The sequence below is a fragment of the Ochotona curzoniae genome, unplaced genomic scaffold (genome assembly GCF_017591425.1).
Source record: "Ochotona curzoniae isolate NIBS_2020 unplaced genomic scaffold, NIBS_Ocur_1.0 patch205, whole genome shotgun sequence".
NCBI lineage: Eukaryota > Metazoa > Chordata > Mammalia > Lagomorpha > Ochotonidae > Ochotona > Ochotona curzoniae.
In genome coordinates this window covers 45,302-71,819 of record NW_024466757.1, presented here as the reverse complement: position 1 = coordinate 71,819, position 26,518 = coordinate 45,302, and the positions used below count along the sequence as shown (strand labels likewise).

Genomic DNA, 26,518 nt, shown 5'->3' with positions numbered 1-26,518 from the left:
AGAGGATTCATTATCTAATAAGCACCACGATGCCAGGAGCTTGAGTAAGTACATGGCCTATTTGTCACTAAATGAACAGAACCACATTCAGGGTGCAGGTACAAGAAACATTTGGTGTAAACTAGAACATAAAAATGAACTCACAAATGGTTATACCCTCTGTCATTGGCTTTATTTACTTTTCAAGAAAAAGCTTTATTTATTTTGAAAATTTATTTCTTTGTTTGAAAGGAAGATGGGAGAGGAGAGGAGAGAGAGAGACAGTGAGACAGATTTCTCATGCACTGATTTACCCCTCAAATGGCTGCAACAACCAGGAGTGGGACAGGCAGAAGTCAGGAAGCTCTAGCTCCCTCTGAGTCTTTCCCGCATGAGGAGCAGGGACCCTAAAATTTGGATCATCTGCTTTTGTTCTCTCAGGTATAGCAACAGGGACATGGATTGGAAGCAGAGCATCTGGCACTCAAATGATCACCTGTATGGGATGCTAACATCACAGGTTGTACCTTTTCCTACTGTGCCACAACACCAATTCCAGAGAAAAGATTCTGAGTGTCTTAACATGAAGATATTCCCACGGGTTTATAGAAAATGTAATTTAAAGGTAAGTTTATTTTAGTGCCACATTTGCATATGATGGGGTTTCAAAATTTCATGGAAAAGGCATATTAAAAAGAAGTTATATATACATGAATTATAAAAACATTTTGCATTGAAATAAATGAATACCTTCCTATACAAGAACTGTGCTAGGCACTGGTGATGTCACGGCACATGAGAAGCGTACTGTCCTTAAGAAGTTTCAGAATGGGCTAACGGGAGGAGAAAAAGCAACTGGAGTACAGTGCACTATAAAAACAAGAACAAGATGCTACAAAGACAGGTCATCTTTCCAAGGGATGTTAGATAGAGCTTTTCAGGTGAAGGACTGTGTCAGCTGAGAGGTGAAAGACAAACAGCAGCTGGAAAGAAGTCGAGGACAGAATGAGCCCAGTGTGACTTCTACTAATGAATGAGGTAGAGTCTAGCCAGAGAGAAGAGGTTGGGAAGTAGAGAGAAGCCAGATCTCCCAGAATCTTACATGGCACAATAAGAATGATTTGGCAACGAGAGCTCCACAGGCACACACACAGATTACAACTTACACTTCGGCAGTGATTTGGAAGAATAAAGCGAGAATCAGCAAACGTGGACTCTGGTTTTTGATTTAGTCACTTAGTGTCAGAGCTCAAAGCCAGTCACTTCACATCGCGGGCTTCATTTTTCTCACCGTTTTAATGGAACTGACGATACTTGTTCTAACCACTGTACATGAATACTGAAAAGAAGAATGTGGATTGATGTGGACCGGGAACACCCCTCAGCCTCTGGCCAACATCCAATCCACCACACATTCTTTCCAGCACATTCCTGCATCCTTTGTCCCTTCCCTGCCCTCAGCAACCAGTTTTGCTTGGCTTTCTTCATGCTTCCAGGCAAGCTTCAGGACAGAATATGAACCTTAGGGTTCTCATTGGTATTGAAACGAACATTTTCACAATCCTCACTCACCTCCCCTTTTTAATGTATTGTATTTGCCAGTTACAGAGTTGTAGAAATGGACCAAGTAGGCACAATCTGTTAGGATGAATAAAAAAAAAAAATCTTAGTGTAATAGGCAGTTATGTATGGTCTTCATCTTCCAAATGGAACTGAGCCTGAGCTTACTTAAGATCACATCCTTGATGGCCTGGGTGCTGTGGCTTTTTACAAGGCTCAGGGTGATTTGAACTGGTGTGGAGTGACAGTCGGTTAGGGAATGACCTGAGAGATAAAGAGCTGACCTACAGGCAGGTATAATCTTTATGGCTGCCTTCAGTTTCCTTATACAGAGAGGGGGAAACGGTTGTGCTAACTGGTTGCTGAATAATCTGCATAGGGTGATGGAAGGGGGGAAGCACAGGGGAACCCCAGTGCTACTTTTTTTCAAAAGCAATTAATTGAATCATAGAGAAAGCAAGTGTTTTGTACTGAGCCATCATTCTTGATACTCTGAGAGAAGTTTTCCATGATGGACACTTACATTTGTTTTCAATCTTTGCTCCTCTTTCGAGAATTGCTAAATTGCTCTGCGGAGGTAACTGGCGCTCTTTCCCTTCACATTTTTGGCCTGTTTTGTAAAGTGCCCTCTCACTGCGTTGTAAGTTGTGAATTAGACCTTTCACCTCTGTGCCACGACTCAGGTGGAAAGAGGCCAGAGACACACGGCATCCCTTGCGGACAGGAGCTCTCACTACCTTCTGGCTGTCGCTCAGTTAAGGCAAGTGTAGACGTCATAGGGTCCCAGCCTCCTTGGACTCACCCACGTTCTCAATCGGTCCCTTGAGCTACTCTGCCCTCCAGCGGTAGCACAGCAGCATCACAGCAAAATGAATGAAGGAAATAGAAGCTTTCAAAGCATTTGTTTTCATAGCCCAAAAAGGCTGGGTGGTGATAAGGTGCTGGGGTGAAGGAAAAATGAACCAGAGGGAGGAGACTGGAATTTTTCTAGTGCCCACTCTAAGCGTAGGACTAGAAAGGCCTAAGAATATACCAGATTTCCTGACAGAGGCTTCCATGTTACCACCAGGTGAATTTGCTGAGAGATTACAGGCATTGAACAAATTTGGTGTTACTTGTAAAAATCACTGATCATCCTGAAATGTTTGAGCTATCCGTTTTAATACCATAGCCCACTTCTGCCTCCGGGAATCCTCCTGGCAGAGTCAGACAGGTGGGAATCTAAGGCCCATAGACCGAGCCAGGGCTGTTTCCAACCAGTGAGTATATTTAAGTGCATGACCTGAGATCTTGTATCTCCTCCTGAAGTATAAATCTTCCTTAAATACCCTGAACCAGGGATTGGAATGAGCTAAGTTGAAAATGAGGAGACTGAGCTAAAAGATACTTTTGAGAAATGCAACTTCACAATTTTAAACTGTGACTCAGTCTTCAGAAGAAAGGAATGTTGCATTCGGCTTCTTAAAGAATGTGTAAGTGTTTCTATAAATAGGTAAGGAACATTTGATAGTGCAAAGATCACTTGGCAATACCTTTAAATGTCCCACAAGCATTTAAAAATAACAGGATGAGGCCTCTCTTCTCAGGACATGTGGATGTGTTCCAGTTCTCCCTTGGCGACCATTAGCATGACTTCCCTGATAAAGGTGATTTAAAACAGTGGCTTACAAAAATAAGACTACATCCTATAGAAAGGCATTATTTTAAAATATGGGATACTGTTTGCACCCTTAAATGAGGGCGCTTCAAAAAGTTCATGGGAAATGTGTGTTATAAAAAACCATGCACAGGTTTAACTTCTTGCAAAAATGAACCTCTCTATTTATCCCACTTCCCACAGACCTTTTCAAGTGTCCAGCTATACTTTTCCAGGAAACTGATGCTATGTGGAATGCATACCTCCTATTATATTCTATTATGATAAGTGTATTAACAGGCAAAAATTGAAAGCTCATGTGACTTACCTACGTACTTCAAAACCAATTGGTGCAGTGATTTTTAAACCTGGATAGTATTAGGGTCATCTGTATGATTTAAAAAAAAATAGCCAGGCAGAATTCTTCTGAACCAAAAATCAAATTCAAAATTTCTGGTGCCAGGTAAGGGAAAATAATCGATTTTTTCAAAGTTCCCCAACTGATGCCAATAGATAACCAAGATTGAGAATCATCAGTGTGAGAAATCCTATCCTCTCATCAAAACAAACTTAGAAGTTTCAGTATTACATTCATGTTGAAACTGGAGGCAAGTGAAGGTTCAGCATGTTATGCGACCATGTATACCAGTTTGATCATCTGACTTTTTTTATACACTTGATATTCACTATCAGAATTTTACCTGTTGGTACAAGTGAATGAGAGTTTCACTGCAGAGATAAAGAGAAGATAGGATAGAGATGGAATTACACTGGAATCCGGATCAGAGAGTGAGGAAACCTCCAAATTATAGCATGAAAGTCCAGGGATGTAATTTGCAAACAGGACCTGAAGGCCTCCAATGTTTTGATTTGCTGTGTCTTTGTGATTTCAGTAACTAGTGGTAGAGGGGAACTATTGGTCTTCAGGAACCAATTATATCAACGTTGATATGTGTAAACTTCATTCATTTATCTCTGATAGGAGGGTTTGTGTCCTGGCTCTTCCGACATGACTTCTGACTCTGAGTTTCAGTTCTGGTACACATTCATTTACACCTGACTTTGTGGCCAAAGAGATGTAAGGCAGCTCGCAGGGTGTTAGAGCTAGGAAAGAAAGAAGACAGAAAATGTGAGTGTGGTGCACATGGTTGGGGAAACAGCGGACGGAAGAATGAGGAGGAAGCGGAGCAGGAAGAAAGAGGTCAAGGCCAAGAGAAGGTGGGATGAGCAAACACAATGGATCCTATAGGGATGTTTGCATACCAAGGGCGTTTTGGAAGAGGCTGATCACACACATCGTGACCCATACACAGCAAAAGCATCCAGAAAGCTTGTCTGTTGTTGCTTTGCTGCTTTTAAACTCTGTGTATCTACTCTGTAGCTGTTGGCTGCATCCTTTTGCGTAATCATGTTATGTATCATTCATCTGACCCACCTCTTAGAGATACTGTGATTGTCTGTAAGACAGCATTTATTAGCTAAACACAGATGTGTTCTGTCTCAATGACTTAGTTACACCTCCCCACAACCCCAAATCAGTGCACAAACATGTATGAAGCTGCTGTTTTTCAGGTTGGACACAGATAAGAAGGAGCGAGGCTGGGGCTTTGGTCTGAGGCTAAAAGAGTAATTCCACTCAAGCAGCACCGTAGTTAACAGAAGCAATCTCTTTGTCCAGCTTATTGTGATGCTGTTAACGAGGGCCCGGTTTCTGTTCAAATGGAATTTTCCACGCACAACAGCAAGGCATCTGGCCTGCATTTCTTGGAGTTTGAGCATCCTCGAGAGGTCTGGCCTCTGAGGCCTGGAGGGGAGACAGGAGATTGATTTTATAGAAGAGAAAAATGCTGTGGAGGAAGGCAATTTCAGAAGCACAAGTTTTGTGCTCTTCTTTATATAAATCCCGCTGATGAGTTGTTGGAAATTGTTGATATTACCATAACCACGGGCAATCCTATTGGAAAGTAACCTTAAATAATACATGAAAATGAATTGGAAAGTACTTGGTAAAACCTTTGGCTAGAAACAAAGATGTAGTGGACAAAAACGTTTTGTTTTCAAAGACTTCTAATGTAATACAGAGATGTCCTAAAATGACAAGGACTTTTTCATTTGTTCAGATGAGAAATTCTGTGCATACATATGTACATATTCCTCAAGTTGAACATCCAAAGAAGAGAAATCAGATTTTTTTTCAGTGTTTCCTGGGTGCCTCAAAATGCTGCACGCTTATGCATATCATTTACTACGTGCACTTTTTCTTTTCCAAAATATATAGCTACTTCAAATAATTCATGACAAGTGGAGTTTAAAAACAAGTCATGTGGGGGTGGCATCTCACATAGTCCTGAGACCCCCTGCATTTCATATCGGAATGCTTGGGTTCAAGAGCATCTCTGCTTCTGAACGAGCTTCCTGGTAATGGGAGCCCTGGGAGGCAGCGGCTGATGATTCGGGCACTTGAGTGCCTGCCTCCCACATGGGACACCCGGGTTGAGGTTTGGACTCTTAGCTTCCACTGGACACATTCATCCTCGGGTGCTGTGGGTATTTGAGGAATGAAGCAGTTTCGAAATCTCTATCTCTGTTTCCTTGCCTTTCAAACAAATACAGATTTGAAGCTTTAAACAGGGAAACAATTTCATTTTCAGGCAAAAGAATACTGAAATCCATATGGGAAATAGTTGTTGTAGGGAACTTGGAGCGGTATTGTGTCACAGCACGTTAAATAGACACTTGGGTACTCATACTATGTGTCAGCGCCTGGAATCCAGGCCTTACTTCTGCTGAGGACCCAGCTTCCTACTAATGTGCCGGTGATGCAATAAATGATGGTCCAAGCATCTTGGGTTGTGGATAGAGTTCCTAGCTTCTGGTCCAGCCCTGGCTGTTGTGGGCAATTGAGGAATGAATGAGCAAATAAAATATGTGTATGCTTGTGTGTGTGTTTCTGTCTGCTTTTCCCCCACTCTGTCATCTTCCATTCAAATAAGCATGGGTTTCAAACAGTTTTTGTACTAAAAATAAACATCTCTTCATTCCATTTTTCATGACCTTTTAAAAATTACTTTGTAGGTGGTGTCTAACTTTACAGAGAAAATAAATGAGGTTTAGAAAGATTAAATGACTTGAGAAAGTCATGCCCGACGATCTCAAGCAGCAGTGGAATTTGATTTCACATCTTTCTGGGCTTTGAGGCCTGTGAATCAATTCATCCCTATTAAATCACGTTTAATCCCAGGAAAATCTCCTAGTTGAAGATGTATTCCTAGATGCTGGTGAACGCCAACGTCCCCTCTGAACGGCCGAAACAGGTCTGTATACTCAGTGAGATAATCATTTCCAAATTGCAGAGATACAAACATGTAAACACACCTACACAACAGCTTCGAACCAGAGTCTTTTTTCTTTGATTAGAAAAAGAACAGCCAGGCCAGGCATTAATCCTAGGAGCTAAGAAAACAGTGTCCCACAGCCATGTACCTGGGTTTGGATTCCCAACTCCAGCTCCTGATTCTAGCACCTGGCCAGTGCACACCTGGCTGACAGTGAGGATGACTCCGGTGGTTGAGTCCCCAACACTCAAAAGGAAGATATTCATTGCATTCTCTGTTTCCAACTTTGGCCAACCCCAGTGCCAGCCAGATATTCCTGGCATCTGGCAAGTGAATTAGAAAAGTAGAAATTTCCGTATGTGTTTCTATCTCCCTCTCAGATAGTTTTATAAATAAGTGGAAACGAGAAGAATGGCAATTGATTGTATTTTATTTTCATTAAGGCAAATTTTCAATCCCTTCATGCAAGATCCATGTAGTTACCAAAAGAGGAGCTGTAGCTGTGAATTATGGCATCGCATATTAAGCTGCCACCTGCGACACTGGCATCTCACATCACAGCATTGGTTTGTAGCCTGGATACTTTGTTTCCAAGCCATCCTCCTGTTTCCCTAGGTGGGAAAGCAGCACTTCGGTTCCGACCTCACATGTGGAAGATAAAGGTAGGAGGGTTCCAGGTACCTGGCTTTAATCCAGCCTACTCCCATGATGAAGACCATTCAGAGAGTGCATCAGAAGATGGGCGAGCTCACCTCTCTTTTTCTCAACTACATAAAATAGAGTAAGATAGTAGCCTTTATTTTCTTTAAGGCAAGCTTTCAATCTTTCACACAGTATATATACAGCTAATAAAAGAGATACTTGATTTTAAAAATAAAATTGCCATTGCTTTTGGTTGCTTTGAGAAATCTATCATCGAGTTTCTATGAAAAATGACATAAATGACCCAGACCTACACTAGCTTAGAATATCTAATTTTTGCCCTTCCCGCTATATCCTAAATGTGTGTATGTGTGTGTGCGAGTGTGTATGTATACATACGTGTGTGTGCTTGTGCATGCTTGTGGGGAGTGTGTGTGTGTGTGTGTGTGTGTGTGTGTGTGTGTGTGTGTGTGTGTATCGGGAAGGAGGCTGTACTCCATAATGGAACTGGTTAGATCTGGGCTCACTCTCCGTCATCCTGAGGTTGTACTTTGTCATTTGCTTGGGATACTTGCTGAAATAATGGGGCACGAAGGGCCATGAATCTCAAACTGAAAGCTGATTATATGCGAGCAGCAAGGAGAGGCTACCATGACCAAGGAACGGAAAGGAGGGAAGAGGGCAGGAAGGGACACAGAAGGGCTCGCTGGTGGGTTAGAAGCAGGGCAAGAGATGACTTCTGGGATCCTCCAGCCAATCAACCTCAGTGCAAATTACAGCTCCAAACCATACAAGGAAACGCTTGCCTGATGAACTGCAAACATCCTAAAGGGTACAAGCAAAGCCTGTGCATATAAAACAGCCAGGACTGCAAATCCTGGGGAGGAGGAGCTCCATTCCACAAAGGACAAACCCACCGGCAAGAGTGTGGGGATGAAACAGATAGTCAGCTTGAACAGCCAGATTGGGTAGACAGAGTGAATGAGGATTAGTAAAATCAGCAACTCCATGTTATTTTGTGTTGTTCCTTAAAAGAGTAAACACTCACATTTTTTCCTAAACATTAACATTTACATTTGCTATTTCTCTATAAAAATTGCAACTCTAAAGTTCATCATTTCAGATAACAAATGAGGTTGCCATCTTTATTGGAATGTCTAAACTAAGTGATTAAAAGCATGAACTACAGAGTGAGCCTGGATGGGTTTGAATCCCAGTCCTGTCCCTTCCTAGTTCTGTGAATCTGGGAGTGTTATTTACACTTTCTGTAAGCAGGGTTCTCATCTGTACAGTTGGCAGCGTAATGATCCCTCCCTCATGGGATTGCTTACAGATGTTAAATGGGTTACTAGGTTCAGCTACACGGTCACCTGTCCGCTAAGATTTCCAGGCCTATCTTGGGTATAAGAACAGTTAAGGAGCTTCCAGTCCCATCCAGATTCCAGGCCAGCTGTCTCACTATCACAAGACTTTGTGTTTTGGGTTGAGCAAATGGCAGGCTATTGTAGCAGCATGAAAAAAGACAAAGAGCCCCTGGGAGACTGGATGCTTGAGCTGAATTTTGAGAAAGAACAAGACAAAAGTCTGGTTTTCTCCTCAGTAGAAACAATGTGTATGCAGGAACATGAACATTCAACCTCGCATTGCAGCCCTTCATTGGTGACCTCCATTTCTTTCCAACTCCATGACCAGAACATCACCCCCTGGTCCTATGTCCTGACCCAGACATCAGACTGCTCCCCTCTACCCCACACTGCAAAGACCACGCATTCTTGCTTTCTGATCATTCCGAATTTGTGAGAAACCAGGGGATGACTGTAAGTTGTAGCATCATGAAGTGAAGCCTTAGACACAATCCCAAGCTTATCCCAGCTGAGGGCATTCCCCAGAACAGCACCAGGATCCAAGAGCTATTCTGCTCCCGAGTCACGCTAAACCCTAGTGATCGGAGTCATCTCCCATCTCTCCTGTCTCACAACTCCCAAGGAAGGTGTTCTGATGTGGACACTCTATCTTCTATGTGATCACATCTGGCCTGCCATTGTCTGGTCATTTTGTGATAAACACAATCAAAGCAGCATTGCTCAAGGGATGCCTGGAACTGCAGAGGCTTTGGCAAAAACAGTCCCATCCAGGGAAGTGAAACGCCATGAGATGCACATCAACTCACTATTGAGTCAGTATCAGACTCCACAATGCACTTTGGATTATGGCTCCATGAAATTAACCTCACCATGAGTCACTTCCATGGCTACGCTCTTTTATTTCTTTCTCTTGAATAGTGATCATCATTTTTTTAAAACAAATGAATAATAGCTGTATATATAAATGAGCTACCACGTGACCTTGCAATGCATGTATACCAATCAACATAGAGTCATCAACATTTCCAACCCTTTGACATTATTTTGTGATTGGCGGCTTGGAGCTTCGTCCTTTTCCTTGTGAACTGTTGTGACTCTGCTGCACTGTGTAACAATGGGAACTCGTTCCTGTGCTCTAACGCTGAAGATGGAGGAGTCTGGATGATGGGTACCAAATTGTAGTCCTTTTAAAGAAAAGAATCATTTGAAACCTCGACTCTCCTCTAAAGAGAGTCACTTTAAAAGTGAAGGGGGTCCTATCACTTTCATAATTGGGAAATAAAATCTGTTGGAGAGAGCAACCCTCTAACACTTGATATTGCTACCTTACAGGCAGAAAACATTTTTTTTCCCTTATTATAGATAAACCTCTCATTCTCTCAAGTTCTGAAAACAGCCGTGTATTTCACTGTGCTTCAGCGCATCTCTGGCAAGCTGGATATTGAAACAGCACAGGAACCCTGACGGTCCTCGGTATTTCTGTAACTGGATGTCGAAGGTTTAATCCGCACTGCAGCGCTGTCTACAAGGGGTAATAAAACAGTGGAATAATATGCCAAGATAAGATCCAAAACACATATAATAGTGACAGGTGCTGCTCCATGACAAGGGCAGAATGAAATGTACTAAAAAGAGAGTAGCACTATAAAAAAAAAAAAAAAAGAAGAAGCTGTAAACTTCTTTCTAACAACTGCCACCAAACTAGAAATGCGAAGACACAACCTGTTCTCTTTATTCCTTTTCTGTGTCTGGGGCCAAATTCAAAACCTAGCACCCCAAAAGTAAGTTGTTCCAGTGAGAGAGGGAAGATGTGTACAGCTGACACGATGTAGGCTCTTTGTTCAGTTCCCTTCCTTTCCTTCTGCCACACACATGGATGTCATGTACTGCTCTTTGATGCCTGTCCTATCCACAGCCCCAGCCAGCTGGACCAGAGGCAAAAACAATAAATAGGCAATTAACACAGAGAGTCTGCTCTAGCCTGTGCTGGCTTCACAGACACAGAGGAAACATTATACAGTGAGCTATCATATTTTACCCACCATTTCACCCACCACAGAAACATAAAAGCAAGTATAATTGTTATAATCTGAGAACAACAGCACTTTGCATGTATGAAAACATTTGATTTTGCTTTTTAATGTATGCTCAGATAAAGGGAACAAATTTCATATATTTCATGGGTACAAGTCTAAGAAGACAGCCATAGTTCCCTCTTTTTTTCCCTCCTTCAATCCTTCTGTTCTTTTTTTTTTTTCTTAAATTTTGTGAAAATATAATTTCAATACACTCGATCCTCACAGGCTTCATGCAAAACTATTCATAATATTAAACCAGTAAAAAGTAGAAACGGGCTTGTTTCACTACCCATAAATGGTTTCCAGTTGCTTTGGGGCTAGCATGATTTCTAATATATATATATGGTTTAATCTACTCACTCTAAGAATATTGAAGTTGAGTGATTTTCAGACCATTCAGACATGAAATATGATTGATCATGATTTTGCCCTCTGACAGTGTTTCATACTCTCCTTGTTCAGTGAATAATATTGTGAGTCTCACAAACGCTACTGAGAAAGATGAGCAGTTGAAATACACAATATTTGGGGTGAGCATTTGGGTCCGTGGTTCGGACACCAGTCTGTTTAAGCCTGCTTGTATTCTAGGCAAAGGTGTGTCTGGTTTAAACTTGGACTCCAGACTTATTTCCAGCTTCAAGCTGATCACACCCTGGGAGGCATATCCCGGGATTGCCCACATGGCTGAGTTTCTGCTTCACGCAAGAGAAGCCTTGATTGAATTTCTGGTTCGTGGATTTGGTCGGAACCAGAACTAGGAATTTCGAGCTTTGGAGGGGGGAACCAGATGATGGGAGAATTCTGCCTGTCTCGGTCTCTCTGCTTGAATCAATAAGCAGCAAAATACACAGAATCTTGTTGAAAGGAATTTCACATAAATTAATTTGAAATAGTGTGAGGTACACTTAATACAATATTTGGGGGAAAAATTTCCACCCAAATAGTCTATATTGTTTATCCTAAATTCAAATTTGGCTAGAGAGTCTACACTTGGCACTTGCTGAATCTAGCACCCTTCCCTTCACCGTGGAGCGAAGCCTGCTTCTCCAGTGTGCTCACTGCTGTTTTGCAGTGACAAAAACACTTGCTCCACATGCAAGCCCATCTCATCTTCCTCTCAGTCCAAAGACCTACGGGAGAGAGTCTTGGATGATTAGATCCTGTGAGTCGTGCTCCCTTCCTCCTGCCCCTGTTTTCAGGGTCCTTGGATCCTGTTCATTTTCAATCACTTCTGATCATGCCCTTATCAGACACTCTGAAGCTTTCGGGAAAACCAGGGACTACCTTAGACACTGCCATTCCTAGTGCAACCTCCTTCCTTTCTCTCTCCAGTTTCTACTCTACCTTATTTCTGTGGGAGACAGAGCCAGAGGAGGCCTCCTGACTTCTTATCTAGAACTTGAGCCAAGGGGGACTAAAATGCCTATAACCTTATCCTGACAGGGAGGTTCTATTCTTTCCTGGTGCCCTCTTGTTTATACATTCATATATCAAACACCTGCTTCTCTTCGAAACCCTTCTCTCTCCCTTAAATATCAGAACAGGCTTCTCCACTGGAGAAAGGGGACGTGAACATGTTTTCTAGATAATCAGATACTCTTCCAAGCAGTCTTGGAATGTAAAAGGTCAACATCGTCACTTTTGAGTTCATTACTTGACCACACATATCTTAGAGCACTGTGAAATTAAAATCGTTTTTATATATCATTACTTTTATAGATTAATGAGAAAATAATGTAAAAGGGGATATGCCTCAACAACACCTAAGGCGTTGGGTTCAAATATCCTTCAAATGTAAAATAGCATTCTTATAGAACAAAAATATAAAGGAAAAAATTGATGATAATCCTATAAATTTCATAGGGATGTCACCTGAAAAATAAATGTGAAGAAAGTGATTTCTCATAGAGAACAGACTGTAATATTAGCAAAACAAATCAGCCAAGGGAAACACCAAGAAGATTTTGGAAAATTAAAATTTCAAGCATGTTTTGGAATGTTAACGAAATGCATTTAATATTTGAAAAAAAAATGTGTTACTAAAAGTGACTCAAGTAGAGCAGGAAAATCTTACAGTTCAATAAAAATGTGAAAAATAAAAAAAGAATCATCTGCCCCAAAATTCCAAAGAATTGGTGATCTCTACGCAAATTATTTGAAACCAGGAAGTTTTAAAACTGGCATTCAAAAATGCGGTCTTACTAAAACAAAGCAAAAATCTAAAGACATAGATCCATCGATACATTAAAACAATAATTTACTGCAACAAAATGAGGTTAATCAGTAATGAAGAGAATCCATTAACATATTTAAGTGTGTGAAACTATGGATATAGCTCATTAGATGATAAAAAGAAGATAAAATTCAATACTCATTCCTTGGGAGGATTATATAAAGAATGCATATCTTAGGGCAATTCAATAAAATTACAAATAAAATAGGAATGTTTTCTGTTTATTATTATTGTTATTGAACATACTTTTGGAAATTTAGTGCATTGTAAATGTGACTACTATGAAATGTACATATTAGAAGGAAAACAAATTATAATTTATACTGATATATTCTTTACAATGTAGGTAAGTAAAAATCTTGGCTTTCTCAGAACTAATAAGAAACCTACTAAATCAGTTAAATATAAATAACTACTTAAAACAGCTTCCTTTATACCAGCATTAGCAATTATAAGGTTTTTAACAAACACACAAGATGTTTCCATAATGACATTAATGAATATTCATAATTAACCTATCAAAATATGTAAGTTTCTCCTTGACAAAAACCAATGTAAATCTGCAGAACTGAAATATTCATAGCCAAGACGACACAAGTCTATGATTGGTTCCAATTTGTTTGTTTTTTGTTTGTTTTGTTTTGTTTCACAGTTGCACAGGGAAGAGGAGGAATTAATTACCCATGAGAGCAGCATAAGTCATGGATTGATCCTTACTGAAGGCAAGTGTGGGCTCACGGGTGCTCCTATCAGTTCATTATTCCCCACACCAAAAAGCTCAAAAGAGATTTTTCCAAACATTCTTTGGAAGAATAAACAGATAGGGATAAATCATATTTGCAAAAGAGTGAAAGACTTGCCTATCAGATGCAAAATTTTTAAGTTATTACATCAAGTGGATTTGTCCCAATAGCAAACAGCAGTTTGATCCAATAAATAGATTGCTCTGTCAATGCAGCATCAAGTACAGTTTGACTTAGACCTAACTTATTCTGACCTCTAATTAATGTTCTACTGTGCCCCAGTTTACACAATGTCCTAAATTTGCTAATGTTCTTGAAAAACTATTGTTTTCCACTTTAGATCCATCAATACATTTAAACCTTTAATACACTTCCACTTTAGACTGTTTTACCCTTGCTCTAGTATCGGGGTGAGGAACCTTTTTCTGCCAAGTGCTATTTGGATGTTTATAACCTCATTTGTGGTTATAAAAAATTGTCAACTTAAAGATCAGCCTACTGTACATATTACTTAACATAGATTCCTGCCTGTGGATGCTTTGGTAGACCAGCTCAAATGATTCTGAATCAATTCGGATGTTCCTCACCCCTGCTACTTAGAGTTCAAGCCAAGTCTCATCTGGTATATTTCTTTTTCATGATACAGTTGCATAGGCACAAAGGATTCCCCTATCCACCTACACATTCCTCCCCTGGTGTTTTCCCCCATATTATCACAATAGCCTAGTCCTTCAGCAACACTCACAAATCCATCATTCTGCTGTCTAAATGTGTCATAGCATTGTAAGTATGGAAAATGGTAGAAACGGGATAATGCAGAAAATATTGAGCACAATGAGACAAAATTATAGAATGTACAAAACAGAGAGTAGAAATGATGTGAACATCTGGATTTAATCGGAGCAACTTAAAGACAGTGGGAAGCAGAGGCAATGGGGAAGCAGAATTTTCAAAACTCGTGAAATGTCCATTGTGTCATGAAGCATAACGGAGCTAAAGACAGATAAGTTAAACAAAATCCACATAGCTAAACAGAAGAAAATTAAAGCACAAAAATATTTTAAAAGTTAGTAAAAAAGGCTATTTTATAGCCAAAACAACGGTGATTAAATAGTTAACATTTCGATGAAACACCAAAAGGAAAGAAACTAAGTACATGTCATCAAGGTTTTATGACAGAATTCTGTACGAAATGAAGACATTTTCTAAGAAACAAACTGTAACAGCACACGTCATCATATGTCTCATTAAGAAATTCCTAAATATGATCTTCAATAGGAAAAATCTTTCCCAAATGGGACTTGCGAGGTACAGCAAGCAGTTAAGATAGGCACACTCGCGCGCGCGCGCACACACACACACACACACACACACACTCATAGTAGCCTTTTGGAAAAGCCAGAAACAGGAATAACCAAAATTTACATAAAAAAGCATGAACAAACAGGTTGTGATGCATTCACATAAATAGCATAAAAATAAAAATAACTATCAGACTGCTCAATAACATTGATAAATCTTAAAGATATGTGATGAGTTGGAGTCACAACAGTGACTGGAAAAAATCAGTTTGCAAACAGAATCCTCTTTCCAGCACTCTTTCGGCTAATGGTTTTGTTGAATCAGAAAGGACCAAAGAACAAAAAGTTGAAATGTTATTTTTCCCCCTTTTGATTCATTTCTTAGTAAGTCTTAATCTTCTTTGATGTTTGACACAGAAGCAAGGTTGAGATTCCATTCTGGGATGGCTGCAAGATAGTGTCTTCTTCACCTGGAATGGTATTCGAGAGACTCATACACCCTCGAGGTTTAGCAGAAATAGAGAGGCAGAAAATATGAAATCCAATAGTGGGCAAAACCTCAACTCATCTAAGCCAAACTGATGAAATACATGTAGCTTCATCAGTAGGACCAGGTGGCAGTCACCCAAGAGTTTTGAAGGAACTCAAGGATGAAATTGGGAAACTGTTATCCAAGATGCCGGGTGCAACACTACCAAGCAGCCACTGCTAGCAAAATGACAGATTGCCAATGTCGTTCTGTTCATTAGAAGGGGTCAGCAGAGGACCCAGGGAACCTCAGATGGCAAGTGCCTCCTCCGTTTGTCCAGTCTCCAATAAAGAATAGCATCATTAGGCACTAAAATAAAAATAACTTCCTAGAGGAAAGACAATATGGCTTCTGAAAAGGGATAGCATGACTCACTGATTTATTATTGGCCTCTGAGGCATGTACATAAAAGGCCAAATGTTGGCACCATCTAAAGACTTGTTTTAAGTGCCGACATAAGCAGGAGTGTGAGAAGGCAAGGAATGCACCAATCCACATGGATAAGACAAACAAGGCTTTTCCCTACTACCTGTCAAGAGGAATTCCTCTGTACTAGCAGCAAGGGACATTCAGAATGCACAGTCAAGGGTGTGCTACTTCACACTGTGTGTTGGGGGGAGGTGAGGCGGTCAGCATTGCAGGAAAGCAGCTCAGGCTGCCGCTTGTGACACCAGTGGACATGGATACCATGTCCAACCCAGCTTCCCATCCAGGTTCCTGATCGTGCAGCACGAGAAGGCTGCCACTCATGTGAAAGACCCAGACAGGGTTTCTGGTTCCTGGCCCAGATTTGGCTGTTGTGAGAGTGAACCAGAAAATGGAAGAGCTCTCTCTCTCTCTCTTCTCTCTCTCTCTCTCTCTCCTTTTCAAACAAAGAAACACACAGGTTTGCTTTTAAAAAAGAAAATTACAAAACCTATTAACATTTGGAGTGTTCATGCCCATCAGGAAGTATTTTTCTTGAGCATTAAGGAAATGCTAGTGTTTGTACTCAGAAGTGGGACAACAGAATTAATTCAGATGCCTTCCGTTTTCAAATAAGTCACAATCCACCATGAGGGTGACTGATTCCAGTACCAGTGGAGTGGGCCTGATGGTCCCCTGGCCAAGCTCTGCATTCAAACCCGTGTGCCTCTGTGAGTAGCTAATGATTGATACCAAGTAAGACAACCATGATTATTTAACAACGCATGTCTCACAGCCACAGTCAGCAACTGAATTAATACATGCTGCTGTAGAGAGCATGGAGGTAAAACAAAGGGTAAATTCCATTGTTAAAATGAATGGAAATGACATTGTTGACAAATCAATCCTACAAAATGATGTTATTGGCTTCTGTGGTAGAGAAATACCTAAAGGACTTTGAACAGGTGAAAGCCTTTACCTCACAGAGAAAGCAAGTAGAAATGATGAAGGCTTTTGTTGGTACACAGCATCAAATCTGATGCGCCCAGGTATACACACTGCACACAGATGCGTAACATCTCCAAAAGCTTTGCAAAAAAGAAAACTACCCATTGTTTACTGGATTTTTTAAAGCATAGAAATTTATATATATACATTATATTATATATTTTCATAATATATAATATACATTTTAAAGATTTATTTATTTTCATGGGAAACTGAATCCACACAGAAAAGGACAGTAAGAAAGACAATCAGCCTGCTAGTTTGCTAATCAAGCGGCCACAATGACCAGAACCAAACTGATTTGAAACCAGGAGCCAAGAGCCCCACCCCACCCTTGAACTCCACCCCCCCAACCCCCTGCCAGTGGATACAGGGTCCCAAGACCATGGGCCATGCTTGTCTATCTTCCCGGGTTACAAACAAGGAGCTGGATGGGAAGTGGGGAACCTGGTAAACACATTGGAATCCATATGAGATCCCAGCACATGTAAGGCAAGGACTTAGCCACCAGGCTACCACGCTGCGTCCATAGCACAGAAATTGGGAGGTGGGGGGAGAATAAAATAAAGAAATTGCTGTGTATGAATCTAGAACCTGACCAGTTCTGCCAGTTTGGTGCAATTCTCAACCTTGCTGAAAATCCAGGGAAGACTACTCTTTCCTTAAACAGGAACATTCGAGACACATGGAACAATGTGGGCAACACCAAGCACAGGAGGTTGACATTCCTCCCACCAGTCACGAAGTCACGTGCTTCTAATCAGTTTTAAAACACCCACCTTCTTCTTTCCTGCTACATTAGCTTGGAAGCTGTCATTTAAAGAAATTTATCATCTACGAGTTACAGAGGAAGCGTGAGTGTTCTTTGGCATGAGGAGAAAAAAAAAAGCTCTTTGATGATTAGATTAGTCAACGTGTTCAGAGCCTCTGATGGCACTGCTGAGTTCTGTGGAGAAAAACAAGAGCTGAAAAGGAGTCTTCACAGAAGCAGGCACCATTTGTACCCGTTTCCCCAAGAGGATATTTGTTTTCTCCTTTCTTCTCTTGCACACTTTTAAAAAATGGCACACATCATGGTCGCCATTTGTAATGTGAATTTTCATTTGGAATAGAAATGAAATCTTACAGGTGCCATTGCTCCGTCAACACTTCTCTGTCCCCTCCTGGGGGACCACCCTGGGAAGTGGCATCCTCTCCTTTGTCTTTGATTCTCAGCATGGCCCCGTGTGGCCTACGGGTGCATGCTTGGTGACTGTGTAGGGAGTGAGCTTGCTTGTCCTCTTCTTCTGACACTCCTCCTTCTCAAAGAAAAATGAGGTTTTCATTCTGAGTCTCCTGTAGCATGGAGAGGAAAAGAATTGCCTGCTTATCTCAAAGGCCTCACATTGGAAAGCGAGTGAGCCTGCAACTGCATGTCATCACTCTAGCCAAAGAGGATTCCTAAGAAGTAGGTATAAATGTCGATAGATAAAATTAGCAGGAAAGGCTTATGTAGGTAAGCATATAAATGTCTTGTCTGTCAGACTTACAAACCTAAACACCCCTGTGATGTCAAAGATTGAAACACTTGGCAGGTCCACGCACACTCGCACATACACACTCAAAATCTGACAAGGAGAATGTAGCCCTTTTTTTTTTTCCAGGGGGAAACTAGGAAACAAATGTAGAAATTAGATACAACGGCTAACTATGGATCCTCCGCTTCTAGCTACGACCTTAAAGGAAGAATAAGCAATGTATGTAAAAAGTTGGCCACAAAGATGGTAATAAAATATGTACATTGATAGCTCCAAATTTAAACCATAGAATTCACTGGCAATAAGTCTGTCAAGTTAATTAGAGTGTATCAAAATGATAGGTTACTATTCAGCTATGTAGTAGTTAATCTAGAGCAGAAAATACTGTGTAAGAATGAAACTGTCTAGTGATTTCATCATTGTTTTTAGCCTTTTTGTACTGCTGTGGAAGCTGATCTTCCGACTTTTCATCTGTTGAATGCCCTGGTTAGTGGTGAAATAAGTCCATGATTATGGAACAGATTGAAAGTATTTCTTTGCAAAAAAAAAAAAAAGATAGAAAAAGCAGGAAGGAGGGAGGGAAGGTAGAAAGAAAGAAGAGAAGCAATGAAGTAAGGAGGGGACTGAGAGAGGGCAAGGGCGAAGGAGGAAAGGGTTTATTATTGTATTTATGCCTATGAAATACATGAAATCTGTTCTTTTGACATTAACTCAAAACAAAAATAATGTGAAAAATAGCATATAGAATGCATATTGACCTGAAGTAATATTCGTAACTTCAACAGAAATGATTGCTAAAAGCAAAGCATGCTAAACATTTTGTAGATGAGGTATCATGCATATGTAGATATTTAAGCTACGCTGGGAAACGGTCAGCACATGAAGGCCATTTAAGGTACCAGTGTTGTGGTCATGTTTATCAGATTCATCTGTAATGAACACGACTTACTTCTGAAACAAAAATGCAAAAATAGGCATGATTTTTAGACTCTACGTCAACATAGTCTTTCTAAAGAAAGAAAACTTAAGAAAAAAATTTGGCGTTGGTGCTCTCTGTCCCTTGGTGGAATGGGAAGGCTTTGGAAGTGAAAACCAGGAGACAATCAAGACCAGAAAGCAGGTGCAGTAATCTATACTCGGAGGCCTCTGATGAGCAGGTTTCATAGTCTCAGCTATCGTCCACAAGCCCTTCCAATAAACACTTGAAAATCAAACACGCCAAGCCTGAGAATTTTCTCCAACTCTACAAGTGATGCTTAGAGTTTATCGCCTTTTATTTTAGATCAAACTATCAAAACGATCTTTAATCCAAAACAGCCGGTGTAGATCCAGCATTTACATCTGAAGTCAAGCTATTTATCATCAGAGATTTTTAAAACGCCCTTGATTTTCTTTTCATCCCTAAGATGCCAAGAGGGTTAGTGATAGTACAACTTCAAGAGTGATAGTTAGGCTTTGTTTCTGAAGCAGCCCTCTTTACTAACACGGGAAATTAAAAAGGCAAACATGACCAGCTTGTCAATCTTAAAAACAGCCTTGTGACTCTCGGCGATATAAATGTACAAACCGGGGAATTCATTTTTTCACAGCAGTATTTTTTATTACTTTGCCTTTGTTTGAGTTTATACCTTAATACCAACTGAAGGAATATGTTCAGATTTAAAATCAGTATGCATCAGCTACTGCTGAAGGTACACTCAAACCGTGTGCTAGGACCTAGGCAGCCAGATTTTTGAATCATTACACCTCGGAGCACTCAAAAAGAACTATTTGGGGTAGAATAAAAACTCTTGGTTATTGCTGACATGAATGCAGGCATTCTGGGAACTTCTAGCGAACTTAATTGTTGATTTGTAAAATAAAGTTTTAGTGATATTTTTTCCATTTTTGATGGGTATGTGGTATGCATTGAGACATGGTGATGAGAAGAATGACAGTCCCCTTGTTCTACAGCTTATGTGAGAGTGAGAAAGGCATTCAATGAGAAAATCATGCTTTTTGGCAACAAGGAACAGTCTGAGACAGAATGATGGGGAGACAGCAATGTCCCACTAGTCCCCAACTGAGGAGATGATGTTTAACTTGTGCCATGTAGGGTGAAAGTCACTGACATTTTGAATAACATTTTTGAGGGTGAGGTCAGAATACTCTGCCCATGGCACTTCGGAGATGATTCCTGCACTACACCTCGTTGGGGGGGAGACAGGTGGATAAGAATCTGAACAGACAGGCCATGCTAAGTTCCCCCAGGTTACTACTAGTAGATCAGAGCTGTTGTCTACAGGGACATACATTCATAAAAATCCATACGGATAGGAGTTTTCCATGGGCATAGGAGTCTACTTCTCTAATGGGTCTTATGTCATATGAAATTTTGGTTAAATGTCTCAACTTTTCTCCTAGCAATGTCATTTCATACGTAAACATAAATTTACCTGTAAAATTCCAGCACCTTTTGATGCGTGAGGAAAACACACTCCTTTTGCTGTTCCCCGTGTGTTCCCCTCTGGATTTCACTGGCGTCACTCTCTTGGTGTGTGTGCTCCCTCTTTGGTCCCTCTGATTTGGCATTCCTTCACTTCTGTACTGTCATTGTGCTTTGAGGATCTGCAGGTCTATACTCTAAGCCTCCTTTCCAAGTTCCCCCTGACTATCTCAATCCCCTCCTCTCACTTCACCTATCATCTTCACGTCAGCAATTCTGCATTAAACTTATCCAGCCAGGCGCTTTTCCGAAACTCCATCCATTTGTCAACTGCCTGTGTGACATCTTCACTTGAACACTTCATTAAGATCTCAAATTTAGCATGTCAATGGGTAAAATAAAGATCTTATTGTTCAGTCCTTTCCTTCTCTAGTGAACTCCAGCTCCCTAAATAGGATCCTTCACTTAGCTGTTGCATTAGTAATCAGGGAGTCAACCATGGCACCGTCTTTTCCCTTGTCTCCCATATATAATTGGTAATTCAATCATGTCTGTTTGACAGCTGAAATATATCTTGTTCTTCACAACATTCGATCATTTCCCTTGTTGCCAACTCTTGCTTGGATACTGCAAGTGTTAACCTCACATCCCTTCTTGGCTCCCCTGCATTTCATTTTTTTAAGTGAACATCTTTTTAGATTACCCCTATGCATTATGTTCTGAAACAACTGCATTCAAGGTAGAATAAAGGGGAAGAAAACTCACCTTGTGTGAATATCATTTCCATGAGAGTGTAAAATCTTTCACAAAAGTCCCCACCACATATGCCCTACTTCACCTTAGCCAGGTCAGTGTCCTGAGGTGACTGACAGGGAGGTTGGATGAATGAGAAATAGGATATGTCCAAGAGAGGGAAGCCAGAATGGCTGCTGATTTTGTAATAAACAGAACCGACCATTCTTCAGTGAACTTTTTAAAATAGCAATTAAATAATTAAAGATGCACCGTAGGCTCTGATCACGGGGGATATCGTCCTTAGTCACTGAATCAGTGCAGTGCCTGGCCTGCATAAATCAGTTAAAGTCAGTTGAAGGGATGAACAAATGAACATGAACAACAGAGGCACGGAATACAAACAGACAAATCAGAAAACTGCCAGCACAAACATTCCTAAACTGATTGCTATAGCTCACATCTCATGCCTTAACATCATAAAATGTTAGACAACTCTTTGAAAGTGTTCAGTTCTTTACTCATGGGATGAAATTCTCCTAATTCCTGCCCTAGCAGTAGACATGAATATCACTGTTGTCATCAGGATCTAAGAACTAATTCTAATGAGGAAATGAAAGCAGGAGAGAAAAGAGAAGACAGAGAGAGGAAGAGAGAGAGAGAGAGAAATGAAGAAGAAAAGAAGGAAGGAAGAAGAGGCTTTTATCCTTTTGCCCCTGTTAAGGAGTTATATGATCCAGAAAAGCATCGATTACCTTTTAAGTAAATAAATGTAAATAGATTTTCAACTAAATCATTCAAATACCATTCAACAAGAAGTGATTAATAACTAATAAGTTATTTATAAGAGTAGCCATAACCATTTTATTCTAAATTTTCCACTGTTGAGAAGCATCGGGCCAAGAGATCAATTTGTTATTCAGATTGGCTGATTAGGGGAAAAGCAAATGTAAAATACATGGCACAGAAAAGAGGCTTGAGGCCATTGCGTTTTTGTCTCTAGTCCAAAATGAATTTGAATTGACCTCCATCCCTGTAACATCCCAACGCTGTATCTATGGACAAATTGATAATGTTCTTTGGCTCACAAATGATATACCAATCTTCAGTTCTAAACACAGCTATTCCACAAGTTGAAAAATTAAGTTGGAGCAAGTTAAATGCTACTGAATACACTTAACTACAGACAATGTAATAATAAAATACAAGGAAGCAAATTCACACACCTGTGACTGGCTATTCTAAGAGGTAAAAAATCTGTTCCCAGTTTCTGGCAGATATTCTGGGTGGTCATGTCAAAACACATGGGGCATGATACTACAAATATCACTGAGAGTTTTCTTTATAAGAGTTGTAAATATTCACACTTGCAGGATTAATTTTAAACACACTTTTCATTTGAAATAAAAGTTCCTTAAAGACAGAAAAAGTGGCTTTACCATTGGCAAAGGAAGTCCCCTGAGGGAAAAAAAAATGTAAACAGATGGCTGAGAAAGATCACCCACACACTGAACACAGATCTTAGGAAGGCATCTCTAAGAATGAAGCAGCACTTCCCAGCCTGGGCCACTGCCCACCAGAATCCTTATTTAACCCACGGGAAATGCACACTTTATACCTCTGGCCAAGAAAGATCTCAGCAAAGATCTCGTACTTCACAAAAACCCAGACTGTTCCCCAACTCTTCCCAAAGTGAGCGACAAACCATCAATCCCCTAATCAATCAATTTCCATGATCAACCCTGAAGTAACATCTTCCCCCAGCGACGGGCTGTTAAGCCTGAGCTAAGCATATTAAGCATCCAATTTAATGTATGACACACATCTGTTCAGCTTTCTCGGCAACAGCAGCTTCAAGATAACGTAAATCCCAGACTTCATCAAAGAGAAAAAAAAAAATCCTGGCAACATTTAAAACAGAGTTTTAAAATATAATCCAAATGAGGGCGGGAGAGACCATGTTGCTATAACTAATGAGATTACGTAATAAGAAACCAAATCCTAGAAATGATCTGAGCAGAAGCACTTGATCTTTTACCTGGACTTATTCATCTTTTCTTTCAAGGCCATCTGCATTTCCCCAAGACTTGAATGTACACCAGGTCAGCCAAGCAAGGTGGGAAAGGAGCCCTCAGCAAATACTTTGAACACCTCCCAGCCCAGGGGTTCTGGAGGAAAACTCACCGAGTGATCTTTCACAAGGAGGGCACAGCACTGGACTCCAGCCATCAGCATCTTGTGTGGGTTCCAGGCCACTGAATCCGCCCTGTTGTGTGACATAAAGAAAGGGACAGAGCAGGAAGGAGTCTCACTTGGTCTCTAAGGATGGAGAGCGGATGGACAACAACAGTATCCCTTGGGAGTATGCGCACACATGCCACTCTTCTACAGGAATCTTGTTTGAACAATTAGGGGGGATGTAGAGAATATTTGGGGGGTGGGTTGTTTTAGAGTTTTGTTGTTTTTAAGTAAAACAATGGCTTTGTTTTTGTCTGTTTTCAAAATGTCACTTGGACGGCAAAAACCCTAAGAAATTTCTTTTGGCAAAATATAAGCTAACCACAAACTTGGAAACCTCATTTACCTGTGGATGCCACGGAGGAGCTCGCGATGCTTCCTGGACATTAACGCTGAACCACCCCAAGAAGCCTGTTGAGACAGTTACACACACAGTAAGCAGTGTTATTTTATTATTGTTCACCAGGGAGCTGTCACAAGGCCTTCGTTTTATATAGTTGGTTATTTGGTTTTATGTCCTGTTAACTAGTTGGCGCTTGGGCAAGTTTAGATCACTTTGTCAGCATAGGTAAGTCCCCCAAAAATCCTTACAACGGAACTCTATACATCACAGATACAATGACACAGTAACAAATTGAGCTGCACATAAGTGAAAAGGGATTAAATGGACACAGTCCATGCATTCTCTGGATGCTTAAGATCTAAAACAAAAACAGCTTCATCATAATAGCATTTGCCATAAACTCTCTATAAGGACAACTCAGGGTAGTAGGCTCATTTTCTATGTACTGAAAGATGAATATCATGAACAAGGCAGATACTAAGCCAACTTGGAGGAGCTAAGTGGGAACATATCAGTTAATGAAAAAATTAGATCTTTTTTATCCCAACGACTCTAATAAATACAGATAAATCAAAGGTAAGAGAAGGAGAGAGAGGATGCCTTGGACATCAGAAAGTTATTTATTACAGAGGTAATTTCAATGAGCAAAGGAGGAGCAAGGAGAGAAAGATGAGAGCTGAAATCTCATAGTGCTAACAGGAAGGAATGAGGAACTGATGTAAGCAATACCAAAATAAATGGGACTGACATTGCAGTACAGTGGGTAGAAGTGCCACCTGTGACACTAACATCACATATGGGAGCTGGTTGGGTCCTGGCTGCTCCACTTCTAATCCAGCTCCCTGCTGAGAACCTTGGAAAAGCAGTGGAGAATAGCGCAACTGTTTGGGCACTTACACTCACTGTGGCTTCTGGCTCCAGGCTCTGACCTGGCTCAGTTCTGGCTGTTGTAGCCATCTGGGGAGTGCAGAAGCAGATGGAAGATCTCCCTCTCTCCCTCCCCCCACCCCGACTTCCTGATAAATAAATCTTAAAAGAAGGAAAATTGAGTTCGGTCCCTGTATGTCTAGCAGACCTTCAAGTTTCGCGTATAGCTCAATGATGCATGACTGTGACAAGAGAAATTGAGTCTATGTTGAATGCTCTCCAACTTTATTTAAGCCTCACAATTTCCTCCTTGAGAAAACAATTATTATCACCTCTATTTTTTGTAGATAGGTTCAAATGTTACAGACAAGTTCTCCAAGGTCTCAAAAGTATGAAAATCAGACTTTAGGATGTTAATTTCTTCTCTTTTCATAATATGATGACTTGGGTAAAATCAGGCAAATTGGGGGGAAAAAAACTACAAAAACTTGCAAACTGGCCAAATAGAACACACGAGGGTGATGGGAATCTGTTAAATAGGAAGTGAGCTCAAAAGTTACCTGGGATATAGACAAACAGCATCCTTTCTTTCTTTAATTTAAGAAGAGAAGTAAATTTCACTGTCCTAGGCAAGGATGTGGTGAGATTGAATTAGGAAGATGAAAGCAATATCTGCAGGATGCTCAACATATTACAAAACATGAATTTATTGAAAGGCAATGAAGAGAAGGTACAAGACAAGCCACTTGGTGGCCTTTAATTTCCTTCAAAAACAATGCTTTCATTCAGGGCTGGAACCGGGGTGAGGAGAGTCGATCGGCATGCTGCACAAGATAAAGAGGAATCCATCCACTGAGGTGGACCCTGGTGTGGCCTGAAGAGTGAAATCGTCTCTGCATCAGAGCCCCAGCAGGCTCACTCGATCCACCTTGGTCCCAGCCCAGAAACCACAGGCAGGTTCGTCTTCACCAGCTCCAGCATGTTCCCAAAGGTTTGTGAATTCGGATACATCGTGAGGGTGGGTGCATGCGAATCCCAAAGACTCCTTGGAAAAAGAACCATGCCTTGGAGTCTGTGGTCAAATTCCCTTCTCGCTACGCCCGCTCCTGTTGAAATTCACAAAGGACTGCAGGCAACTGTGGCTGGGCAACAGCATTGCCTCCTACATCTAAGGAAAAAAGAATTTTTAATATGTTTTTATTTTGAATTTTGAATCATGTGATACAATTTTGTGTAGGCTGGGATTCCTTCCAAACTCCCACCCCCCCCATCAGATTTTTCCCGTTTTGTTACAATAGTGTAGTTCTTCATAAGGAATCATAATTCTATCAGTCTCTTATTTAAGTGTACCCCAACATTTTAGCCACTAGGCTTCTGTGCTGGGATCCTATAATGAAGTGCCACTTTAATACACATGTGAACATTTTCTCAGTGTTAGAGTTTATTAATTTGTTTGAAGGGTCAGAGAAGTTTGTGGTCAAATTTAGTCTGACATTTTAGGCAGTTGATGCCTACTCCGCTCAAAAACAGAATCATTTAATATGAGAAAATATTTTCTGATAAAAGATTTTTTACAAAATTCC

The 26,518-nt window shown here is 40.6% G+C and overlaps 1 protein-coding gene across 1 annotated transcript in view; it reads right to left on the bottom strand.

Annotated features, from left to right (window-relative positions):
• LOC121166690 (acidic amino acid decarboxylase GADL1-like) overlaps positions 1-26,518 on the bottom strand; it is a gene marked incomplete at its 3' end in the record, with an annotated part of 84,589 nt that overhangs the window by 22,770 nt on the left and 35,301 nt on the right. Inside the window, exons 10-11 of the mRNA XM_040995931.1 lie at positions 24,072-24,136; positions 23,672-23,753 (exon numbers count right to left, since the gene is read on the bottom strand). Coding sequence (XP_040851865.1) covers positions 23,672-23,753; positions 24,072-24,136 — 147 coding nt within the window. The remainder of the gene's footprint in view (positions 1-23,671; positions 23,754-24,071; positions 24,137-26,518) is intronic.